The 24,661-nt window shown below is 45.7% G+C and overlaps 1 protein-coding gene across 2 annotated transcripts in view; it reads left to right on the forward strand.

Annotated features, from left to right (window-relative positions):
• Positions 1–4,043: 4,043 nt before the first annotated feature.
• Positions 4,044–24,661, forward strand: part of LIN7A (lin-7 homolog A, crumbs cell polarity complex component) — a 46,901-nt gene continuing 26,283 nt past the window's right edge. Inside the window, exons 1-2 of one of the 2 annotated variants that reach the window (XM_066633509.1) lie at positions 4,044–4,108; positions 16,884–17,002. In XM_066633509.1, the coding sequence (XP_066489606.1) occupies positions 4,063–4,108; positions 16,884–17,002 (165 nt within the window). In that variant the 5' untranslated portion in view covers positions 4,044–4,062. The remainder of the gene's footprint in view (positions 4,109–16,883; positions 17,003–24,661) is intronic. The other variant, XM_066633510.1, reaches the window with a different exon arrangement.

A 24,661-nucleotide genomic window follows, 5' to 3' on the forward strand; every position in this document is an offset into this window, starting at 1 on the left:
GCCGCCGCACATTGGGTCGACACTTTCATCGACCTGTCCACCACCACCCCAAGATCTCTCTCCTGATCTGTCACAGACAGCTCAGAACCCATCAGCCTATATCTAAAGTTTTGATTTTTTGCCCCAATGTGCATGACTTTACACTTACTGACATTGAAGCGCATCTGCCATTTTGCTGCCCATTCTGCCAGTCTGGAGAGATCCTTCTGGAGCTCCTCACAATCACTTCTGGTCTTCACCACTCGGAAAAGTTTGGTGTCATCTGCAAACTTAGCCACTTCACTGCTCAACCCTGTCTCCAGGTCATTTATGAAGAGGTTGAAAAGCACCGGTCCCAGGACAGATCCTTGGGGCACACCGCTTTTCACCTCTCTCCATTGTGAAAATTGCCCATTGACACCCACTCTCTGCTTCCTGGCCTCCAACCAGTTCTCAATCCAGGAGAGGACCTGTCCTCTAATTCCCTGACTGTGGAGTTTTTTCAGTAACCTTTGGTGAGGGACCGTGTCAAACGCCTTCTGAAAGTCCAGATATATAATGTCCACGGGTTCTCCCGCATCCACATGCCTGTTGACCTTTTCAAAGAATTCTATAAGGTTTGTGAGGCAAGACTTACCCTTACAGAAGCCATGCTGACTCTCCCTCAGCAAGGCCTGTTTGTCTATGTGTTTTGAGATCCTATCTTTGATGAGGCATTCCACCATCTTACCCGGTATGGATGTTAGGCTTACCGGCCTATAGTTTCCCGGGTCCCCCCTCTTTCCCTTTTTAAAAATAGGCGTGACATTTGCTATCCTCCAATCTTCTGGCACCGTGGCCGTTTTGAGGGACAAGTTGCATACCTTAGTCAAGAGATCTGCAACTTCATTCTTCAATTCCTTAATAACCCTTGGGTGTATGCCATCAGGGCCCGGTGACTTATTGATCTTTAATTTATCAATGAGGTCTGAAACATCTTCTCTTTTAACCTCTATCTGACTTAACTCCTCGGTTAGGAGGGGCCGTTCGGGCAGCGGTATCTGCCCGAGGTCTTCTGCCGTGAAGACAGATGCAAAGAACTCATTTAATTTTTCTGCCATCTCTAAGTCTCCTTTTATCTCCCCTTTCCCTCCCTCACCATCCAGAGGGCCAACCGCTTCTCTGGCGGGTTTCCTGCTTCTAACATATTTGAAGAAGCTTTTATTATTCCCCTTAATGTTGCTGGCCATGCGTTCCTCATAGTCTCGCTTGGCCTCCCCTATCACCTTCTTACATTTCTTTTGCCACAGTTTATGTTCCTTTTTATTCTCTTCATTAGGGCAAGACTTCCATTTACGGAAGGAAGCTTCCTTGCCCTTCACAGCCTCTCTAACTTGGCTGGTTAGCCATGCGGGCACCCTCCTGGATTTAGTGGAACCCTTCTTTCTTTGCGGTATACACCTCTGCTGGGCCTCTATTACTGTTGTTTTAAGCAGCCTCCATGCACTCTGGAGAGACTGGACTCTTTTTACCCTCCCTTTCAGCCTCCTTCTAACCAGCCTCCTCATTTGAGGGAAGTCCGCCCGTCGGAAGTCAAGGGTTTTTGTTAGAGATTTGCCTGGTATTCCTCCCCCAACGTGCACGTCAAAACGGATCGCAGCATGATCACTGTTCCCCAATGGCTCAGTAACGTTTACATCTCTAACCAGGTCCTGCGTACCACACAAAATTAAATCCAGAGTCACCTGTCCTCTGGTGGGCTCCGTGACTAGCTGATCTAAGCCACAGTCATTTAGCACGTCAAGAAATCCGGTTTCCTTATCGTGACCAGAACACAAATTGACCCAGTCAATATGAGGATAATTGAAGTCCCCCATGATTACAACCCTGTCCTTCCTTGTCACCTCCCTGATCTGTTTCCTCATTTCAAGGTCCCCATCAGATTTCTGGTCTGGAGGACGATAGCACACCCCCAGTATTACATCGCTGCTCAAGCCTGGTAATTTAACCCACAGAGATTCTACGGTGGAGTCGGACCCACCTTCAATCTCTACTTTGCTGGATTCTATCCCTTCCTTAACATAAAGGGCCACCCCACCTCCAACACGCCCCTGCCTGTCCCTCCTGTAGAGTTTATAGCCCGGGATTGCGGTATCCCACTGATTCTCCGCATTCCACCAGGTTTCCGTTATGCCCACTATGTCAATATTTTCCCTTGTCACCAGACATTCCAGTTCTCCCACCTTTGCTCGTAGACTTCGGGCATTCGCATAAAAGCAATTATACACGGAATGCCCCAGGATGGGCTGCTTATTCGCTCCTTTGTCCCCGCATCCTCTCATTGTGCCAAACTGTCTATCACATCCCATCTCCCTACCTTTCCCAATTTCTTCTCCTACCCTGCCTTTGTCTTGTTGTTCTCTAACCTCCCCATCCTCATCCCATAGGGATGAGGAGTCCCGAACCGGATGCCCCTCGGCTCCTGTCGGCCTTCCCCCAGGGATCAGTTTAAAAGCTGCTCTGCCACCTTTTTAATGTTCTGGTTCAAATGGAGCCCGTCCCTCTTGTACAGGCCCCGCTTGTCCCAAAACGTTCCCCAGTGCCTAACGAATCTAAACCCCTCCTCCCTACACCACCGTCTCATCCACGCATTGAGACCCCTGATCTCCGCCTGCCTAGCTGGCCCTGCGCGTGGAACAGGTAGCACTTCAGAGAACGCTACCTTTGAGGTCCTGGCTTTCAGCTTCCTGCCTAAAAGCCTAAATTTGGCCTCCAGGACCTCCCAGCTACACTTGCCCACATCGTTGGTGCCGACATGCACCACAGCCGCTACCTCTCCCCCAGCACTGTCTACCAGCCTGTCTAGACGAGAAGTGATGTCCGCAACCTTCGCACCAGGCAGGCAAGTCACCATGCGGTCCTCACATCCGTCGCAAACCCCCCTCTCTATGTTTCTAATAATCGAATCCCCCACTACAAGAAGCCCCCGACCCCCCTCCCGCCGAGGAGTATCCCGAGTGCGCTCGGATACGGGCCCATCCCCTAGAGAAGGGATCCCCCCTAGGGGATTGTTTCCCTCCTCTCCAGGATGACGTCCTCCAGTCCCGAGACTTCCCACCCGGGCAGCCGAGGAGCTGCACGCCTGAGGTTGGGACGAAGCCTGATCGTCCCCAGAAGTCTCCCCACGGTCCTCCTCTGGCTGCCTGCGCTTCTCCAGGTCGGCCACCAAGGCTTCAAGGGAGCGGACGCGTTCCCTGAGAGCCTGGAGCTCCTTGCACCGAGGACACACCCATGACTTATGCCCCAGAGGCATATAATCATACATGTGGCACTCGATGCAAAACACTGGATAGCCCCCACCCTGCTGCTGGCTGTCTGACTGCATAGCTTTTTTGTTGTTGTTGTTGTTGTTTTATTTAGGGGTCCTTTTAAAAACCGTACACTGGATAGCAGCCCTTTTCTCTAGGGAAGAGGAAGGGCAGTGTATGGGGCCCTGGCCTCCTCGCCCTGCTGCTGAACTCGCCCAGATGCTAAACTCTTGTGCCTTACCTGGCACTTAGTTCCCAGAGGCACTTGGTTCCCAGAGGCCTCACGCGATGAGTGCACACATCTGTGGCCCACCTCTGAGAGTGCACGCGCACCCGTGGCCCACCTCTGAGAGAGTGCACACACCCGTGGCCCACCTCTGAGTGCACACACCCGTGGCCCACCTCTGAGGGAGTGCACACACCCGTGGCCCACCTCTGCCCGCGTCCCCTTCCTCCCCTCTTGGCAGCCCAGTGGAGAGGACTGGGCCAAGAGGAGGTGTGGGCGTGAAAGAGCCCCCAGCAGCCGGCCCAGCCCTGCCCGCGGGTCTCTCCACACAGTTCTCTCCCAGTCTTTGCGCGCCCAGCGCCAACTCCGCAGCGCGCGCGCCAGCTGCTGCTGCGCGGGTATGCCCCTGGCCTGAGCTGGACGGGGGGGGTCCACACAACACACGGCGTGGCTCTGCGCCCCCTCCCCGTCCGCCCCTCCCTCCCCTGCGAAGCGCCACCCTCTCCAATCGCTCTCCAGCCTGCTGCTCCGGCAGCCGCGCGTCACTCCAGCCTCGGCGGCGCTGCAGACATGGCGACGACGCTGCCGGCCGTCCAGCCGCTCACCCTGGACAGAGGTGGGTCTCGGCTCCCTCGGCCGGGGCAGCCCCGCGGGACGCTGCGCCCCCGCCCCGCCCCAGGCTGCTGCCGCGCGCCCTGCGCGTCCCGGGCATCCTCTCCAAGAGTCCGGCAGCCTGGCGCGCGCTGCGCTCCTCGCAGAGCCCGCGCGGGGTCCGGCTGGAGGCAGCCACGGCTCCCCCCACCCCGAAGGGACCCCCCCCCGCGAACAGCGCTGGGACTCACCAGGGGGTCCCAGGGCCGGAAGGGAGGGAGGCAGGCAGGCAGAGCGCGCTGGCTGGCCGGCCAAGGTGGGCGAAGGAAGCGGCTCTGGGGACTGGGGCGCCTGGGGGGGGGGCTGCTGAGGGGGAAAGCGGAGGGGGTGTCCAGGGCTGCGAGGGGGAGAGGCAAACTTCCCACCAGTGCGCGCTCAGGCTTCTTCCCGCGGAGGAGTGAGAGCCCCAGCCCAGGCATGCCTACTCAGAAGTAAACCCCCTTATAGTCAGTGGGGCTTACTCCCAGGTAAGTGTAGACAGGAGATGCACACCATCCAGGGTCAGCACGCGCACAGTTGCCCCGGGGAGGATGCTATGGGGTGGAAGTTGCACGCAACCAACTGGAAGGAGGAAGAAGAGGACTCTCCCCAACACAGACCCACATCCCACTCCAGACCAGCCATCCGGAACGTGGAGGAGACTTGCCATGCCACACATAAGCAGGCACTGGGGAGAGAGAAGTGGTGGCGTAGCTAGAGGGGGGGCAAAGCACTACGTTTTGCAGGCGCCTGTATATGCCATTCAAGCAGCACCTCCCCATTCTGAGCAGTGGGAGCAAAACGGAGGCAAATGCCTCCCACCACCTGGAATGACTCTGAAGGGGAGGGGGCCGCTTGCAGGGCACATTCAGGTGCCTGCAGAACTCAGTGTTTTGCACCCCATCTAGCTACACTGGCTCCTGCTGCAAGAGAAGACCTGGATCTCTACCCTCATACCTGAACTACACGTCTTGGGAGGTGAATGCGGGATGGAGCACATGGGCACTCAAGGTGAACACCTCAATTTCGCTCCCAACGCCCAGAAATGGCTCTGGAGGGGAGGGCACCACTTGCACGGCACATTCAGGCACCTGCAAAACTTAATGCTTTGCACCCCCTTTTGCTACACCACTGGAGAGAGGAGTCACTGTATGATTACCTGAGTGCCAAGTGGTAGTTAAAGTGTGTCATTGGATTATTAATCTGATTTATATGATCTGGAGTATTACTTTAGGGCCATTGTTAGGGTTATATTGACTGTTGCATTGCAATTGATTTTACAGCTAGCTACCTTATAAGCAGTGCAGGTTCCTATTATCTCTTGTTCATTGTTATACAATGTTGAGTATCCCTTAAACAGGCTGCTTGGAATGGGAAGGTGTCTGGATTTCGGATTTGTCTGGCTTTTGGAATAATTGCATAAATATCATGAGGAATGCTTCCTTTTGCTCTTTGCACTGTTATCCATATGGGTATCTGTTGGCCTAGTGCACATTTTTCAACTATGTCTGTACAGGTACACATGCCACGTTGCAGAGAACAGAACTTACAGCCTGTACCTGCACTGTACTTAGAAATGAGCACAAGACCTTTTAGTGTTCACACTACCAAAAGTTAAAATAAGTCTTGGACAAAAATGTCTGGATTTTGGAATAGTCCGGATTTCGGATAAGGGGTAATATACCTGTATACAGCACAGCTGCTTTATTATGATATATCTGTGGCAGAGGTGCCACGTATGATTCTTTGGTGGCTATCCTTTTCTTTTCCGTAAAAGCCTCTGTGAAATAGGCTCTCACACGACGAGACTAGGCTTGCGCGTGTACAAACTCCAAAAGTGGTGTGAACGCTGGGTATCAGAAGTAGGGCAATCTGTAGTGCGCTGTGTTCTGGTGGTGTAGCCTCCGATGCAGATTGGTGGAGCTGATGCCATGAGATAATGTTCAAACCCATCCCAAACCTGTCAGAATATTTGCAGCCTGGTATCTGAGAGGGAAGGGGAAAGATGGCAATTTGGCTAACGTTAAAAATATTGTTCTCAGAAGGAACTTAGAAAGGCATATCTGAAGAAACGTTTTAGGCATTGCAGCCTAGGGAGTCAAGGGGGCACAGGGTTGCCAAATCTAGATCCCCAGAGAGCCCCTGCACCTTTAAGAGTTGTGTAGAAGGGAAAATTTAACAGCTGTGGATTTTGTCATCATATCTCTGTGACTTACCAATTTTCTGGGGTCAGTGATGGCCAAAAGGTAGTGGCATAGGATCTCACCTGTTGATTTCAATTGACCACCCCTGTTCCTTGAATGTCAGGTTCAGTTCTCCTTGGCACCGATGTTTGTGCTGAGATCATTTGGTCGTGTTTGAGACTGAGACTGCAGAACCCTGTTGCACTCGGCATTACTATAGTTACTAGGCAGAAACACTGAGCCTATTTTAAAAACTGTTTTGCATTGCAAACCCAAAGCAACAGAAGGGATTAAAAATCTCGTAGTAAAATATGTATGCTGAAAACATTGGTGTCACCCTCTAATAAGAATTCTCCTCAAAGGAACATTGTACTTTGTTAATATGAAGAAAATTTGCTTTATTATTATTTGACTGCTTTTTAACACTACTTGTTTTGTGCTTTGTCGTGAATGGAATCAAATGAACTCTGTACAAGGTTCAAGAGCCTTAAAGCATTTATTTTTTATTCTATGTCAAACATGCCTAAAAAACTCCTGAGCATTTTAAAATCTTATGCTTCATTTGGGAATGATTAAAGTCAGTGAGTTGCTTATATATTCTCTGTAGGGTTACAACTAGCTCCAAAGACAAGACAGAGTTTTCTGCAGTACATTCAATGGAAAAAAAAATGGAATCAGTTGGTCGCAGGTTAAATTTAGACAGCTTGTACTTTGTTGGACTGTGAGGAAGACCAGAGGAGTCTGTGTTTCCATAATAGCCTTGCCTGAAATTGATTTCTGAAATGTGTTATTTATGGCACAGGAAAGAAAAGCTTAGATCAGGTTCTAGTATATGTTATAACTGGGAGAATTCTTGATTTTTCTGAGTATCTAGAAACTCAGCATGTGATCTACAGCTCCACCTCAGTGCTGAATACATTCAGCAGGATAAATATTTTCTGGCAAAAGTGTGACCAGATGGCAATCTATTAGAAAGAAAAGATTTTCAAAGGCAAGCATGTCTATCATACAACCATGATCCTTTGCATTTCTAGTCACTGCTATTTAAAAAGACAAGATGAAAATTAGAAGTAAGGAGAATTCTACCTTTTTAAATTCAGGTTGTTGCTGGAAGTTGCATAAGATTGTATGGAAGTGAAACAGAAATGTAAAACCAACTGGCAGCCCCATGTAAGAGCAGGATGTACAGAATGCATAACAGTATATTGGGGAGAGAGAGCTATTACCAACAATATAAATAAAAACATACTTAAAATATACTCACAGTTTTGCTACTATTTTGAGACCCATATTCTAACAGTTTTGCAAGATAAAATTTTGTCACTGTCATTAACAGAAAGTCAGTTTAACTATAACAGCATAAAGGGGGAGAAATTGAAAGATTGTCTAGCATTGTCTGTTACTATGGAATACAGAATAGTCTGCCACTGGAATAAAGTATGGTCAATTGACTTCAATGGGTATGTTTTTAACCCATTATGGTAGCTGGAGGGGGGAAATGTATGGCGAGTATAGGATCCAAAAGTGGCCCACTCTCTGATCATTCCTCATCCATTTCTCAGATCTTTCAATTTCTCCCACTGTATTCTGTTGTAGTTAAACTGACTTTCTGTTGTGAAAATCGGCAGTATGCTGTTGTAGCTTGCAGGAGTTCAACAGCCTAATTCTATCTCCCATGAATCCATAGCATGCAGGCCTACCAGTGGGGTACGCGCTGCATGCTGTGGTGGTGAGGGGTGACCAGATGGCCTGGGAAAGATAAATAAAAATATTTTGTACTACCTCTCTGTAGGCCTTCTGGCTGTCAGCGGGTTACCTCAAAACCATGCCATGCAAGTCGGAGGACAGTCAGGGGGTTGGTCCAGGCACGGAAATTGAGGCAGGATTCAGTGCATATTGCTGCCACCAAGATCTACCCTGAATCCCTCTTGTCTTCTCCCCTAAACTGACCTTGACCAGTCCCCTCCTGCCACCACCCTTGCTTGCTCTGTTGTAGCCTCTATGGAGCCTCCAGCTGTTTGTGTCCAGAGTGCCCAATGACAGCATGTCTTTCATGTTGCCATAACTGAATGGCTGCGGATCATGAGATCCACACTGCTATAGAACCAGGATAGAATTGGAGCCTTCACTGAATCCTGCCTTCATTGATTTCCCTGCTTTCTTTTTGCCCGATTTCATTCTTCCTCCGTTTCTCTTGTGTCTGTCTGGATCAGTGATTTTCAACCTTTTTCATCTCATGGCACACTGACAACGCACTAAAATGGTCAAGGCACACCAACAGGTTTGTGAAAATTGACAAGGCACACCATGCTGCCAGTGGGGGCTCACATCTCCCATTGGCCCTATTAATAAATGACCTTCCCCCCAAATTCCTGTGGCACACCAGTGTGCCACGGCCCAGTGGTTGAAAATGGCTGGTCTAGATTATAAGTCCCTCAGGGCAGGAATTTGTTCTCTCCTTCTGTGTAAAGCGCCATGTACACTGATGGAGCTATATAGGCATCAATACTATTCAACCTCCATAACCTGTGGATATGCTTGTACCATAAGTCTTCACAAGCAACTTAACATATTATTTTTTTTTTTCTGGGCCATTATATAATTAGATAGGAAGGTAAGCCTTAGTTTATTTTTTCCAGGACGCAACAGTGACATTTCCTGTTTCTCTCTGTCCAAATAACATTAAGCATTTCAAAGTTTAAAAGATTATTTTTCCATTGCTGTAAACACCTGAAAGCTTGTTAAAATGGTGGGAGATTACCCTAGTCTCAAGCACAGGAATTAACTCCTTTAATTTTTGTCAGCACGTCTTCCCACCTGCAAAACTGCCTTGTAGGACTTCTCTGTTATATATAATACATTTTCAAAACAATGAAAATTTTAGTCACTGTCCAGTTTAATCTCACCGACATTGCCATTGAGCCTGAGCTTTGCATGGAGCTGTATTGGCCAAGCAGGAAACAAGCATCAATACAACCATCCAGGAGATTGAATTGCAGGTGTTCCAGGGTTTAAGGGATTTGGAAGGCAGAAGATCATGTAACATACAGTACATAAGGCTGAATGATAGAGTACAGTAAGGAGTAAACTGAGAATAGAGAGAAGCATAGCAGAGTGAAAGGAGAGAAGTGGAACATATAATTAACGACAAGCTGCTGCCAGTGGATTCATTAACTGCCAGTACGTAATGATTTCGTTATGAGTGGTGAAATTTAAAAAGCATCCTAGCATGCACTTGTAGGTAGAATTGACTTGAAAATATCTGTGGCTAATTTGGGCGATGACTACAGCTAATATGGGGTGTTCTGAACCCTTTGAGGAGAGATCTCATTAGTTTAGCAGAACTATTCTTAGACAAAACTGAACTGCAATTAATTTGCAGCTATATACTGAGCAAGGTTATTTAATAGAGTTCTCGTAATTGCAACACCTAAAAGCATTGTGAACAGTAGTTAACATTGGGGTGAGTGGGAGACAGAGGAGGCAAACAAAAGGAATGGCTGCCTAACACAGTGACCCAATTTTTTCATGTGTTGTAACTGCCTCATACGCTACTTGCACCCTTTGGTTAAGTTGATTTTCAACAATTTGATCTAGCCTCTTTTTTATGAGTAACAGGTGAGGGTAGTTGTATGGGCACCTATGGCTCTATCTTTGCCAGTCATGTGGAACAAGGAAGAGTAGGCAAGAGCTTGGAATAGGCTTTGGAGCTTTTGTCTGCACTGGAAGGAGGGCGTCTGCTTCCTTTTGGAGGCCAACTCGAGTGGTATTGGGATTGCATACGTTTCCTTTTTAAGAAGTTAACGTGAAACTGCTCTAAGTTGTGTAGATGTGGGGCTGTAGTTGTGTAGATGTAGATCTGTTCACGTACATGCATAATGTAAGTAATTCCATGATCATGAGAGGGCCTATGGCTCAGTGGCGGACATGCAGAAAGTCTCTGCCTCAATCCCTGGCATTTCCAGGTAGGACAGAAAAAAATTTCCTGTCTAAATCTAGCTAGATAGTGATCTTATTTGGAGTAAGACAGTTTTTTTTTTTTTTATGAAGGTGACCTAGGGTTAAGCACAGTCTGGGCAAATTACAGCCTTGATCTATCTCTCACTTGTATGATGTATCATTACTGAAATTGTAGAATAGATTGCCGTTCCTTTGGTCCATAAACAGTCCATTGTCACTTCTTGCCATAGATACAAGTACTGCCACACAGTCTATTAATCTTCCCCACAAGAGCAAACCCATGAGTTATGAATAAGGCAAATAAGAAATGGATTTAATCGAAAGTCACACAGGCAATACAGGAGAGTGAGGACATTAAATAATGCAAATTTGTTTACTGTAGTTTATCTTGTTCTCAGGTCTGATCCAAGAAATTAGAATAAGGCTGCACTCCTAGACACACTTACCTGGGAGTAAGTGTCATTGAATTCAATGAGCCTTACTTCTGAGTAGTCATGCATTCATGCAAAAAGCAGGCTTGAGCTGTGAGGTATTTGGTATTGTGAAATATGGTGATGTAGCGATACTCTGGGGTAGTTTTCCGGTACTGATTAGGTGCATATCACATCTTGCAATTTTGGGTTGCACCAGCATTCCTGACTAGAAAGTTTTGAGTGACCCTACACTGTAGTGGAAACGCAGATACTGATTAGGTGCACACTGAGATAGTGTGTGGTGTTAGCAGTAGTCCCTTGTGTTGACAGGACTGGGAAGTATAGAGTTAAAACCAGAACTTTTGCTTGCAATGGGTGTGGTTTGCAGCTGTAACCTAGTAGGGATGAGGGAAGGATGGGAGGGCAGTTATTGTATGGCTGTTGAGCCACAAGATGGTGGATAACCAAGGTGTCTCTGCTGTGGTCAGGCGAGGGGAATGGGGACCCCTTGCAGCTTCAACAAGCAAGCTACCTGCCGATTGCCTTCACAGATGGTGTGATGGGGTTCATCACAGCTTTGCCTGTAACTAAGGCTGCCTATCTTGGATAAGGGAAGCTAATTAGCCTAGAATGGGCATAAGGTTTCTAAGTGTGTAAAAGGAACATAGGCCAGTCACCATCGCCATTCACTCTAAGGGTGCGCACCAGTGCACGGACTCCTTCGGCAGCTGTGTGACACTGCAGTGAGTTGCGATATCTCCTCCAGATATTTGGTGATGTCATCGCCAAACTTCTGGATTGCCCAGCTCCATGCTCTGTGGAGCTTGGCTGGGAGGTACATTGTCTCATCGCTACACTCCTTAGTGGGAACACTAGGTTGCTCAACCTAACCTATCTCTCAGAGCCATTATGAGAATAAAATGGTGTGAGGAACTACACATGCCATTCTGAGCTTGTTGGAAGAAAATCAGGGTAAAAATTGATTCATAATGGCGAGACCTCAAATTTAAAGGCTCTAATGATTGAAATGAATCTGAGATTTTAAAAAGGCAGCAGTGGTTTCTTAAAACTTTTAACCACAAGGATTTTAGCTGAATTTGCAGGCTTCCATGTTTTGCATTGAAAATAGTTGGAATGCACAATATGCTGGCTGCAATAATTTGGAAACAGCTGCTTAATGAACTTATATTTAAGTATAATCTCTAGTCTCAGCAGAGCCATGGTTTTATCTGCATTTAATCTTCATTATGTAATATGTAGGCTCTTTAAAAAAAAGTCAGGGGTGTCACTGAGCATGTGAATGCCTGTCAAGTGGCACTGTTGATTTTAATAGTCCCTTGCAGCTATTCCAAGGTTTATGATTCTGTTGCACCTTGCACACATTCACTCTTCAGGGCATTTTGGGGGTACTTGAAAGGGATGAACAACATGTGGATTAGAATGTACTTTGTGCAGCTTCTGGTTCGAACTTTGTTTTGATGAAAGGGTGTAGTCCTCCTGAAACTTTTAAGTTTTAGTGATTTTGATTAGAGACATGCAGCCTGATCTTATGCATGTAAATCCCATCAAATTCAGTGAGGCTTATGCTCAAGTAGGTTTGCTTGGAACCAAAACCTTAAAGACATGCTTAAGTTCCCTGTTGCAATCACAGCCACTTAAAAGCATCAGTGAAACTGTTTTATTTTTAACTGCAGATGTGCTTCAAGTAGCCAGCCTGACTTCCCTGTGGCTCATTCCCAATTCCATTCTTAACTGTGAAAAGGAAGGGGTTTAGAGTTCGCCCAGAGTCCACCTCTTCTTTCCCCAGGCTCTCATTCTCCCTTTTCCCCACACACTCAGCTACCAAAAGGATCTACAGTAGATTTCCCTGGCTGGTGCCTTGTCCAAGAGCAGAAGAGGGAAGAGTGAACACACAGATTCCTTTTTCCCTTTTCTGGTTTTCAGTCACCATCATGTCATGCAAATCAGGCAAACTAACACTAACCAGAATTTGCCTCCAAACCATGGTTTACAAACCCATGTCAAATCATTTTTTGAAGGCAATTCCTGGTTAACACTAAGTATAGCTTGCCCTTTTTCAGATGTCATGGCAATTCTGCTTGTTACAAACCATGAAATTAAAGACAGAATCCATACACAAGAGCGAAGGAAGAAGGGGGGAAATGGTAGTGTACAGCCTACAGGCCTGTGACACATTTCAAATCCTCTGTTAAACCAGAGTTTGAAGAATTGGATCATGGTGTCCGAGCTGAGTCACTGTGCTGAAAAATTATCTGGCTGTGTAGTAAAGCAATCAAGGCTGCCATCCTTCCTATCCATAATTTCCCAGGAGTAGACCCCCTTGAACACAATTGGACTTATTTCCAAGTAGACATGCATAGAATTGGGCTGCAAATGGGTTTTCTCCATAGTTCCCAAACTTTTAGCTTCAGGACACAGCTTAAAAAAGTTTCACTTCATCAGCTGCTGAAGCCCCTGTGGCTATAATGGCGATTGGGCAGCAGTGCTCCCCTCCCCCAGTAGCAGCTTGTTTAACTGTTGATGCACATCGCCTAGTCTGCCCAGTCAGTTTCATGAACCACCAAAAATTGGGTTGTGAACCTCTGGTAGGCTATGGACCCACAGTTTGAGAACCCCTGGTTATCTCATATGGAATCATTATGTAGCCTGAATGTGACAAAATGTATTTTGCCACACCAAAAACTGCATGAATCAGTGCCGTGCCCAGTCAATGAATAAATGGACCAGTGGTATAATGGAGTATTAGGTAGCCTTGTACATTCTGCTCTATCCTTTGTAGAACTATACAACTCAGATATGACAAGCTAGTGAAAAACAATCAGGTTATTCATCTGGGAGAAAATGTGTGAAATTATTGACGTATTTTGCATGCATTCCATTTGTTATCTGTCACAAAATTCTACATACAGTGCAGGAGCTGTGTTACATTAATGGGTAGGCAAGAGAGAAGAAGAATGATGCTGTCTTTAAATCAGTAGTTACCTTTCAGCCCCTCAGTGTCACAGTGTGGCAAAGAGGTATTAAAAGTGCTCATCTGCCAAAATTTGCAAAGGGTGGAGAGAAAACAAACAGCTCTCTCTCCTACTTATGACTGCATTTACTGCATTTGTATCCCTCTCACTGGGTGGCTGGTTAACAGAAGGTTGGTCAGCTCTGAGAGTACCAGTCACCAGTTTGTTTGTGGGAGGGACTGAGTGCAATCATCCCCCTTCAGCTCTGTTCCTCAATCAGTGCTGTCAAAGTTCAGAGCACTGACCATCTGTTAAGTTTAGAGATCCTTGCATACAACTATTGCTCTCTCTGAATGGGGATTGGGAGAGAGAATGATTTTTAATTCGAACGGCAGAACATGGGAAGCATTATGGCATGATTAAAAACAAGATGACCTGGTTTCCTCCGTTGTATAGAGCCACGCGGATGTTTCTGCTGGTTTAAATTTTAATGTTGGTTGTTTACTTCATTTTATATCCAAATAAAACCATGCAGCTGTGTTGTGTTTGTGACTTTACCACTCTGATTTTACATTTTGAGAATAAAGTAATAACTTAGTAAGAACACAGTTCAAATGTGTGAATAAAATTTTAAAATGAGAACTTTTTCTCCAAGTCATAGACTTAAAAAAAAAAAAATGTTAAAATGTGCTCAGAGTGATTGTGCACTGGTAAACAAAACTACATAGGATTATAAAAAAATTAAAATTTATAGTCCTCCTCCCCAAGTCATTTTCTCTATGAAGTCACTGCAAATGAGATTTGTTCTTGTGGATCGAGTGTCCATATAAGAAGTGTGCTCAGAGGGGACAAGGTAATTGAGACAATTGCTAGTGGTGAGATAGCAGTTTTTATAGCAAACATCTCTACAAAAAACAGACAAGACGGTGAGCAAGACAGATTAAACTGTTTGAAGTTTCTCTCATCATAGTGGTTTTATTGTATAGCTTTCATTGGCCCAACTCTGTTGGTAGGGTAGGATAGCAAGATCATACTAGACATAACTTACGTTTGGAAATTTAGCCTATATGGTAGCGCTGCTCCCTCCCACACACAAAACCAGGTACTCGATCAACTTGTTTCTGTTACCTGCCTAGCACTGCAACAGGTTCCTCCTGACAGGCCACAAAAACAGCTCATGGTCTGCATCTTTTTGTTAGCCGGATCCACTGCCCAGGCAGCACCTTTGGCTCACACACTTCTTGGGCAACTGTCCTCACAAACATACTGTAAGGCACTTTGCAGGGGGGGGGGTAAATGCCAGCAAGCCACACAGCACTGTGCCTCTATGCCAGCAGCAGGTGGCAGGAGGCATTCCTGGGCAGGGGGAAAGGCAGGGAGGGGTGTTTCTGGGTGGGGAGAAGGCAGCCCATGGGGTGCCTGAGAGGAGGTAGGGGCAGCAGCAGAGGCTGCCACCAGATCCTTTCCCCCCGCCTGAAAGGCTCACTCAAATCTTACTCAAATCTGCACCAGCAATTTTGCTACTGTAGATCTGAGTAGACGCATAGAGGCTGCAGTGGGCTACTACGCAAGGTAAGGGAACTGATGTAACCCCAAGGAAACCTCCAGCTGCTGCTCTGGCCTTTCAGGATACAGCAGTGACCATTTCAGCACAGCTGTACCATGTAGTACCAGGACAGCATAGGGTTAGGCCCTGGGTCCCAAGTTGTGCAGGTTGTTGTTGTTAACTGAATGCTAACACTTTGAACAAAAAACTAAAAGGTGCTGTGCAGTGGCCTGAGACAGAAGTGTTCAGTGGAGGAAGAAAAGCCAACAGAGTGGCATGTGATTTGCCAAATTCCCAGTCCAAGCTGCACCTAGAGAATTCATGCCCACTTTAGGCTCACTCCTAATTAACTCCCCTTAGTTTCCCCACAACAGCCCAGGTCTGCATTGCAGGGGCCCACCACCAGGGTAGCTCACCTCTTCAACCTGCAGAGGTCCTCCTTTCTCCCCTCTCCTGCCAGCAGCTTCTCCAGCCACCACAGCAATAACTTAGTCATCAGCAGGTCTTGGGTATGGCAGCCACCCACCAATCTCCAGTAGTCTCTGTTCCAGCACTCACCATTCCATCAATCCTCAGAAGTCCATTCACCAGTCTGTCCACTAGTCAACCAATCAGTTAGTCCATTGGTCAGTCAGCAGGTCCATTAGTTCCTTAGTCAGTCCTCTCTCTCCTCCAAGTGCCTTCCTTCTGCTCTCTGTTTTTCCAGACTCCATCCTACACCCACCCTCACTGCTCCAGGTGCTTTTTTTTATCTCTGTAATGACCTGGCTGTCTCTAGTGGCTGCAGCTGTGCAGCACATCTGCTGCTCAAAGCCTGTGTTTTAACCCCATGCTTGCTAGGGAAGCCTTATATTATTATGGAAGTGGTTGCAGTGATGGAATTCAACAAGAAGAAACTCAGATTTCTGAGTTTCTGAGTTCTGGGGGGCTAAATACCTGTGCTGACAGTGGGACTGTGGAGAAATGGTATATTTCCTGCCATTTCTGGATAAACCATAAGTGTGTTGGCAGACACCATTGAGCCATTTCCCATTCTTGATTCTGCTTCCTTCTGAGCAGATGTTAGGCTAGTACAGTGTGAAAGGCTGAGACAGGTGTGTTGTAACCTGGCCAGGAATGCTCCATTGAGTGGAGGAGGAGGCTTATAGTAGCAAGAGCTTAGTGAAACATTCATTGCAATGCATACTAGGACTGTATTTTTCCAAGGTTGTCTGGTAAGAAGGCATGGTAAAAAGAGAGTTTCCTTAAGTAACTACAGTTAATGCCTTCATAATTCAAGATTGTTGGAATGTCTCTGCATGAGAATGCCTTTGAAAATGTTTTGAGTCTGAAACTGATGCAAAATGTGCAGTTTAAATAGCAAAGTATCCCTTTCTGTCAAAAATATTGTTTAAAACAGGCCTGTAGAACTCATGGCCCATCAAGTTACACTAAATGCACACCACCAGCCATGTATGGCAGCTCTCTCCCCACCAGAGACTCAGTAAAGCTCCTGTTCTAACTATCTCCTTGGGACTTTCATAGCAGGAAAGTGTCTGCACATATGGCAACCTAAAGCATTTAAGGCAACTGAAGATGTGGAATTGAACTTGTTTCTATTAGGACAGACAGAACAGTAAAAATGTTGGGTAGAAGTCATAATGCCTCCCTCCTTCCCTAATCTTTTGTGCTATTTTTGTCCTTTCAGATGTTGCCAGAGCAATTGAATTGCTGGAGAAACTTCAAGAATCTGGGGAACTACCAGGACACAAGCTACAGTCCCTTAAAAAAGTACTGCAGAGTGAGTTTTGTACAGCTATCAGAGAGGTATGGTAATGAGATGCTGGTCATATTTGTGGGGAATGGGAAAACTGCTGTTTTTCTTGTGCACAAATAGAGGGCACAGGAAACTGCAAATTCTTCTGCCTCATTCAAATAAGTGAGCATTGTTCCATGACATTTCTACAAGTGTCATTTGTTGACTTGTCCCCTGAATTATTGCGGCAATGAGAAACTTATACAGTAATACCATGTAGAGTCTGATTAGACATCTGAATCCAGCAGGAGACTTTCATTTCAGGTCTGAGGCACAGCAGATTCTTCTTCAATACATTTCAATGTTGAAGTAATTTCTACTGTATAAGACATTAGGGAGGATGCTGTGAAGAAAGGTAATTTATTGGGTTGTTATCTGAGTAAAGAAATTGGTCAATTTTATGACTGTTAATCAATTATATGTGCATACATATGATACAAATAAACACATTCTTCCATTTAAATAAGAAGAGCACACTGTCGTTTCAGGTAATGCTTTCCAGACAAAATAGTCACCATCTTAAATGGTATTTCTCCTGTGCCAGCCACAGTTTTTGTAGTTTTATTAAGAATAATTATTTCTCCTCATACATGTGTGTATATGTGTGATCAGGGATGCCTTTTTGATCACAAATTTTTAAATTGATTAATCTAATCAATGATTTGATGAAATAGCACAAATCTGGTCATTTTTCAACTTGTAGTCCAAACAGAAAATGAAGTGTAGACAACTGCACAATGCAGAGCTGTGCTCTCTTCTCCAAATAAAACCATTTCTTGGTCCAAACAAAGCTAAATATTAGATGGCAGGCTAAAGTATTCTTAAATGACTCATTAGTGTAACAGTTTACACCTAAAAACTAACAAATATCTTCCTCTAACTGGCTGTCTAACTTTCATTCTCACTTCAACGGTAATTCCGTTATTTACTTAAGCAAAATCAAATACCTGGGTGATACTGTGACAATAGCTGTCTGAAATATGGTTTTTTAATGACTAGCCCTATTTGGATATTATGAAACCATGGAGATATTTGATGGTTTTATAGTGTCTGGAAGCAAGCCTGCAAGGCCCATCCTTGCCACACCCTATAACCCCATCCCACTGTTTTTACAACAGTTGTCTACATAGACCAGGGGTGTCCAAACATTTTGGCAGGAGGGCCACATCATCTCTCTGACGCTGTGTCGGGGGCCGGGAAAAAAAGGATTGATTTACATTTAAAATTTGAATAAATTTACATAAATGAATTTATTAGAGATGGAACTTATATGAATGAATGAGGGTCTTGCAGTAGCTCAAGGCCTATAAAAGGCCTTGCACAAAGTAAGGCCAGCCTTTCCTACACTGCCACTGCTGCATCACAGAGGTGAAACAGCAAGTAGTGGAAGGAGCCCTTGTCCCTCACAGCTCAGGTAAGAGATCAAACAGTTGTCCTCATGCTGAGAGCAATTGCATCAGGCTAGCATGGGCTCCAGCAAGTTTCTGGAGATCCAGAGGCTCATTGGAGATTGGGGGCTCCCCGAGGGCCGTATTGGGAGTCCCTGGGGGCCGCAAGTGGCCCCGGGGCCAGGGTTTGGGCAGCCCTGACATAGACAAACACTGTGCATGCAGAGAGATTCTGTCTAGGATAGGATCACTGGGCACATCCTTATTTGCAGGGAGGATCTTTTCATGAGTATTGTATAGTGTTCAGGCACACAAATGCTATATGCATGGTGGGTGGGGTAATGGAGCATGGTGACAGAGCTTGTTAGCACACCTCCAGACATTGTGAAACCATGGAGATTCTTCACAGTTTCATAACATTCAAATAGGACTTATAATGTGCAAGGTGTTAACGGTTTCCATTCATTTTGAAGGGAATATTGTTCTGTGCTTGAAAGCAATGGTACTGTGGTTATCATTAAAGGCTTTCATCATATGATTAGCTAAAACTTTTTTCTAATTAACGAAAGTGTGTTTTTAAAATGTATTTTATGTGGTATAGATTGGTATTATGAAGTTTATTATGAAGATAAACTTGGATATCTCTACAACACCACCAGAAAAATTTCATTTCATTTAAATTCATCTTTGAAAAGTACTCTGGACCAGAGCCAACCTGTAATCTTTTTTGTAACAGGTGCAAGAACCCAGGAAACCAAAACATTATTTAGGCTATGATTCATTAGCTGTTGGCTGAGTGAACTAAAAGCTCTCCAACTGATCTTTGACAAGGTGGCATATGATAGCCCTTTCCTATTAGTAACAAGAAAATTGGATGCACTTTAAGAAGCTTGTGTAATTGTACGTTTAACCAGGAATTGGTGAATTCTGAGAAACTGATACATCATGCATACTAAATGGCATAAATATAACATTTGAAGCGTACTCCTAAACACATTTTCTCAAAAGTGAGCCCTGCTGAGTTCAGTGAGACTTCCTGTCTAGTAAGCATTTCGTATTGTAGCATTATTTGACTTAAATAAAGGTTGGTTCACAGTGAGAAAGCAGCTGAATATATAAACTTGTTCTGCACCAGAATGATCAAGTCCTGATTGTTATGACTATTGGACTCTTTTCCCAGGAGAGAATCTTGACTTCTGGAGCTCATTCACTTCTACCTCAGTGCAAGAAGGTAGAACTTCTGTGGTGAACAGAAACTACATGTTGATTCTGAAGGGCGCTTTCATTCCTTTCAAAAATCTAGCCATTTACTGTGACTTTGAGCAGGCCAGCCCTACCCAGATTCCAACACACACACCCACTGATGCAGCTGTACCAGTGGAGTGCCCACTGTATCCATGGGAGGGGGCCAATTTGAAAGCGCCTTGGAATAAGTGAACATTTGCTCACTAACTCCTGAGAAAACCTCCTCCGCCTTCATGGGGCTCCTCAGATCTATACCTTCTGTTTAGGTGTGTAACAGTGGCAATAAGGGAGATAGATGGGAATAGGCACACACGAGTGCCACTTTTATTTCCCTGATCCACCTCCCTCCCTACCCTGTTGTGGCCCTCCATCCTCTCCCTGCCTCATTCTGCCCCACCACTGTCACACCTACCTTTATAGGTCCATCAATAATCCTCCAGTGCTGCCACTTGAGACTCAGCACATGTGCTGGTGGGCCTCCCTGAGATTCCTTTTAGGAGTATAAAGGGCTCCAGAAATCAAAAAGTCTGAGGATCACTGCTTTACAGTGCAGCTTGAGTCTCATTATTCGCATGGGTTCTGTTTCCAGAACTTACCTGGATGGCAAAAATCGCACTACAGGTCCAGCCTATTTATACACGGAGTTTTTATACACGGATTTGACTCAACCTATTTATACACGGATTTGCACGAATGGCCACTGCTAATGAGAAGGAATGTGCTGATCCCTGGAGAAGGGGAAAAATGCATCCCTTTAAAATCGGTTTTAAAAACTGAACAGTCCTTTAACAATAGCCTCCTTAATGAGGGGGGGGGGGCAGCTGGCTGACAACCCATCAATCCTTCTCTCTCCAGCAGACCCCTCCCTTCCTCCTGAGCGCTTGAAAGAAAGGTGTTCACTTTGCATTGGTGAAGGGAGGGGCTGAGTGGAGTGCCTTTGTAAGTGCTTGGAGGAGGACTGATTGATGGATTGTCTTCTTAAGGACTCTTACATCACAAAGGTCAGCAAGACTGTTTTTAAATCACTGGAGCAAAGAAACTTTGTATCTTAAATTGATTTGCTATAGTGCGTTTTTTGCCATCCACATGAGTGCTTGAAATGGAACCCAGGTGAATAATGAGTCTCAATTTGTATGACAAATCAATTTAAAAAACAAAGTGCTTTTGCTCAGGTGATTTAAACACAGTCTTGCTGAACTTTGTGATGTTAAGATAGAGTCATTAAGACCATCATTGGCATCCTTCAGTCTTGGGAGACTATGGTATCACGCTCTGAAAAGTGGTTCTGGAACAGCATCTAGTGTAGCTGAAGAGGCCAATTCGGGAGTGACAACCCCTTCCACACTGGGAGCAAATTTAGTCTGTCCCTGGTGTGTCTCCCTGGCTGTGGGCCTTCCTTCTTTGCCTCACTCTGTTGGCCAAGTGTCTCTTCAAACTGGAAGAGGCCATGCTGCACAGCCTGCCTCCAAGCGGGACACTCAGAGGCCAATGGTTCCCATCTGTTGAGGTCCATTCCTAAGGCCTTCAGATCCCTCTTGCAGATGTCCTTGTATCACAGCTGTGGTCTACCTGTAGGGCGCTTTCCCTGAACGAGTTCTCCATAGAGGAGATCCTTTGGGATCAGGCCTTCATCCATTCTCACGACATGACCGAGCCAACGCAGGTGTCTCTGTTTCAGCAGTGCATACATGCTAGGGATTCCAGCTCATTCCAGGACTGTTGTTTGGAACTTTGTCCTGCCAGGTGATACTGAGGATGCGTCAGAGGCAGCACATGTGGAAAGCGTTCAGTTGTGGTGCTGATCACAGTTCGTGGCCCACTTGCTTAGGTCAGTTCGGAACTGGAAAGATGAACAAAAATGGCCAACGCCTGCTAGAGTTTTGCTGCCATCATGTTCTCTGGGTCAGCAACACATTCTTCAACACGAAGCCCCAACACAGAGTCTATTGGAGACACCCACGATCAAAGCACTGGCACCAGCTCGACTTGATTCTCACCAGACGCTCCAGCCTTCCCAGCATCAAGATCACACACAGTTATCAGGGTGCTGCCTGCAACACTGACCACTCCCTGGTGTGCAGCAGAGTGAAACTGCGAACTGTGTCACACAAAAAAGGAAGGAAGACCTCGCATTGACACCGGCAAGACCCAGGATCAGGGAAAAGTGGAGGAATTTGCACAAGCGCTTGAGGAAATTCTTCCAGGCCCGGCCGATGCAAATGCATCCAACAACAGATGGGAACATTTCAAGAATGCTGTTTACAACACCACTTGTCTGTATTCGGCAAGAAGCCCACTCTGAGGAGTTGACACCAGTCATTGAGGAAAAGAGGAGAGCTCAAGCAGCATACAAAGCCTGTCCCAGTGAGCGCAACCTGCAGGTCCTCCGAGCTGCTCGCAGCAAAGTCCAGCAGACTGCCAGGAGATGTGCTAACAACTACTGGCTCCAACTCTGTTCCCAGATACAGATAGCAGGTGACACGGGCAACATCAAGGGGGACATATGATGGTATTAAGCTGGTCCTAGGTCCAACACAGAAGAAAACTGCCCCTCTGAAGTCTGCCACAGGCGACTTGTCAGCGTCCCTCTCTCTAACTATTGTAAAGGACTGTTTTCCTTTCATTTAAAGGACCCATGTCCTTTATCTCATCATGTTGAGATAAAAACCTCTACAACAGTAAGAAAAGCATTTTAAAGGGGTGCATTTTTCCCCTTCTCCAGGGATCAGCACATTCCTTCTCATTTGCAGTGGCCATTCGTATTGAGTCAAATCCGTGTATTAAAAAATCAGTGTATAATGAGATTGGACCTGTACTGAAGTATTGAATTTCACTGCTTCTTGAGGTCATTGAAGCCATTCGCTATGCCATTTTCATAGTATACTTTTACATATTTGTGTGAAACTGACAAAATGTTGAGAATGAATTAAAAAAAAAAACAACCCTCTCTACTTAAGATTGCAACCCATTATACAACAGTGGAAAGCTTTCTGTCTTTGCAGCAATATGGAACTTTATAATATTCCAATCTCTGTCATGTATCTCAGCCAACTTTTTGTTTAAACCAGGGGCAACATCTACACTAAATTAACATTAGAATCAAAATGCTGAAAGGAATCAATAGAACATTGTCCACCCTCTTGCCCTATGGCAGGATCCTCCACAAATTTATCCACATAATCTCAACGACAGCTTGTCATAAGCAAAGATCAGGAGTGAGTCATACACGGTCTTTTATTATAGCAGTAAAAACAGTGGTTTCACTCTTCTTCCCATCTCTTGTGCCAAAGAAATAATCTACTGCTATCCTAGAGCTCACTACAGAATAATGTGTGGCCTCAGGATGTTGTAAACCTTATTTTTGAAGTGCATTGGCCCGGCTCGCCCACATTCTGTGGTTCAGCAGAAAGTGTCATTCCAAGCAGTTGTCCATAGCATTACTTTACAGCTTACCTGTGTGCGACTGTCTCCCTCACTCCCACACAGAGGCAAATCCTTAATGAGAAATCTCGGATTCTAGTACATGAAGTAGGCCAGCTTCTTAACCACAAACAGAAACATAAAAAATTGTGTCATCTAATGTGAGATTGTGGTGGAAAACGCCTCATGATAAATAAAGCTTCTTCGTTAATTCACATTTTGGTTTATTGACTGACTTAAAATGTGCCTGAGACAGCATGAGGCCCAGCTCATCTCTGGCATGAAGAGGATAACTCCCCCCCCCAAAGGGGATAACCCCCCCCCCAAAAAAAGGTGGCCGCTAATGCATTGAATCCTCTCTGTTCACGGGCTTGGCGTCTGTGGATTTGAGCAACCGTGGACGCCTCTCAGTGCCTCAGAAGGCAGGCAGGCAGGCCTCCAGGACATGACCGGAAGCAACTTCCAGTTTGCATCCACAATGTCCTGTTGCATCCAGCTGATGTGCAGGGAGGTTCGCAGCCCACCCCATTGCCCTTCCCCTGCCTTAGAATGCCCCTGGAAGCAGACCGGTGTTTAGTTGGCAAACACCAACCAGAAGTTGCTTCCAGTCGTGTGCTGAAGATTTTGTGAGGAGGTGGGGAGGCCAGTGGAGTGGGGAACAGGCTCAGCACGGGTCACACAGCCTGACACAAAGCTTCTTGATTCTGCGCTGGCTAAAGAGCTGCTACAAAGTAGCCCCATTGCGGGACTCCTTCCCTTGCTTGGGGGAAGAGGGCGAATGTCCCTTTCTCCTGAGGAGCTGCCAGCGGCTGTCTGGTTGTGCTCAGGATGCTGCAGCAGACATTTTTGGTGCCGTGGTAGCCCCACACACCGGGCAATGATTGTTGCTTTTTTTTTTTTTTAATTGTGAAAACATTAGCTCCTATATTAGGAGCTACAACAGGACATGTTCACAAATTAATGACACCTATCCCAGGCGTCCCATAAGCAAGGCTATTAACTACTGTTGTTCCAGCAGTTATTATTAAAACTGTCATACAAATGCTTGTGTTTGCAGAACTGATTTTCTCGTGCAATAAACATGTTTTGTAGAAAACAGGTTTGGGACGATTATATGCTTTGCCTAGTAAAACACAAAACACGCTTCATTCTTCTGTTCACCACCAACACTGATCATCATCTCTTGAAATCTGTCAAACGAATGGGATTGTCCTAGTCATTTTGCAATAATGAAGGAAAATTTAGTGAAAGGCAGAGAGACTCTGCTGTTTCCAGAGTCTTTGTTTAGGGTATTTAGGATGAAAGGATGTGTCTCTGCTGGAACATCAATATGTAGATTTAATTAATATAAAATTTTGGAGTGCCTAGGCCTGGAACAGATCACTGTCATTGCATGACTAAATTGGCTGTCTGACTCTACCCTAATTAAGCTTCTTCACATATCTAACCCATCCTGTGCTCCTTCTCCATGAAGGAGAGAGAGAGAGAGAACTCAAACTGTGTGTAGCAAGAGGACTTTCATAAACCTGTTAGCAGGTTGTCCTCTGTAAACCATCACTCTTTTTAAATGTAGTGATGCAGCTGTAGCAATATGATAGCATCAGGAAATCTTTATTT

Source organism: Tiliqua scincoides, chromosome 7 (genome assembly GCF_035046505.1).
Source record: "Tiliqua scincoides isolate rTilSci1 chromosome 7, rTilSci1.hap2, whole genome shotgun sequence".
NCBI classification, from domain to species: Eukaryota; Metazoa; Chordata; class Lepidosauria; order Squamata; family Scincidae; genus Tiliqua; species Tiliqua scincoides.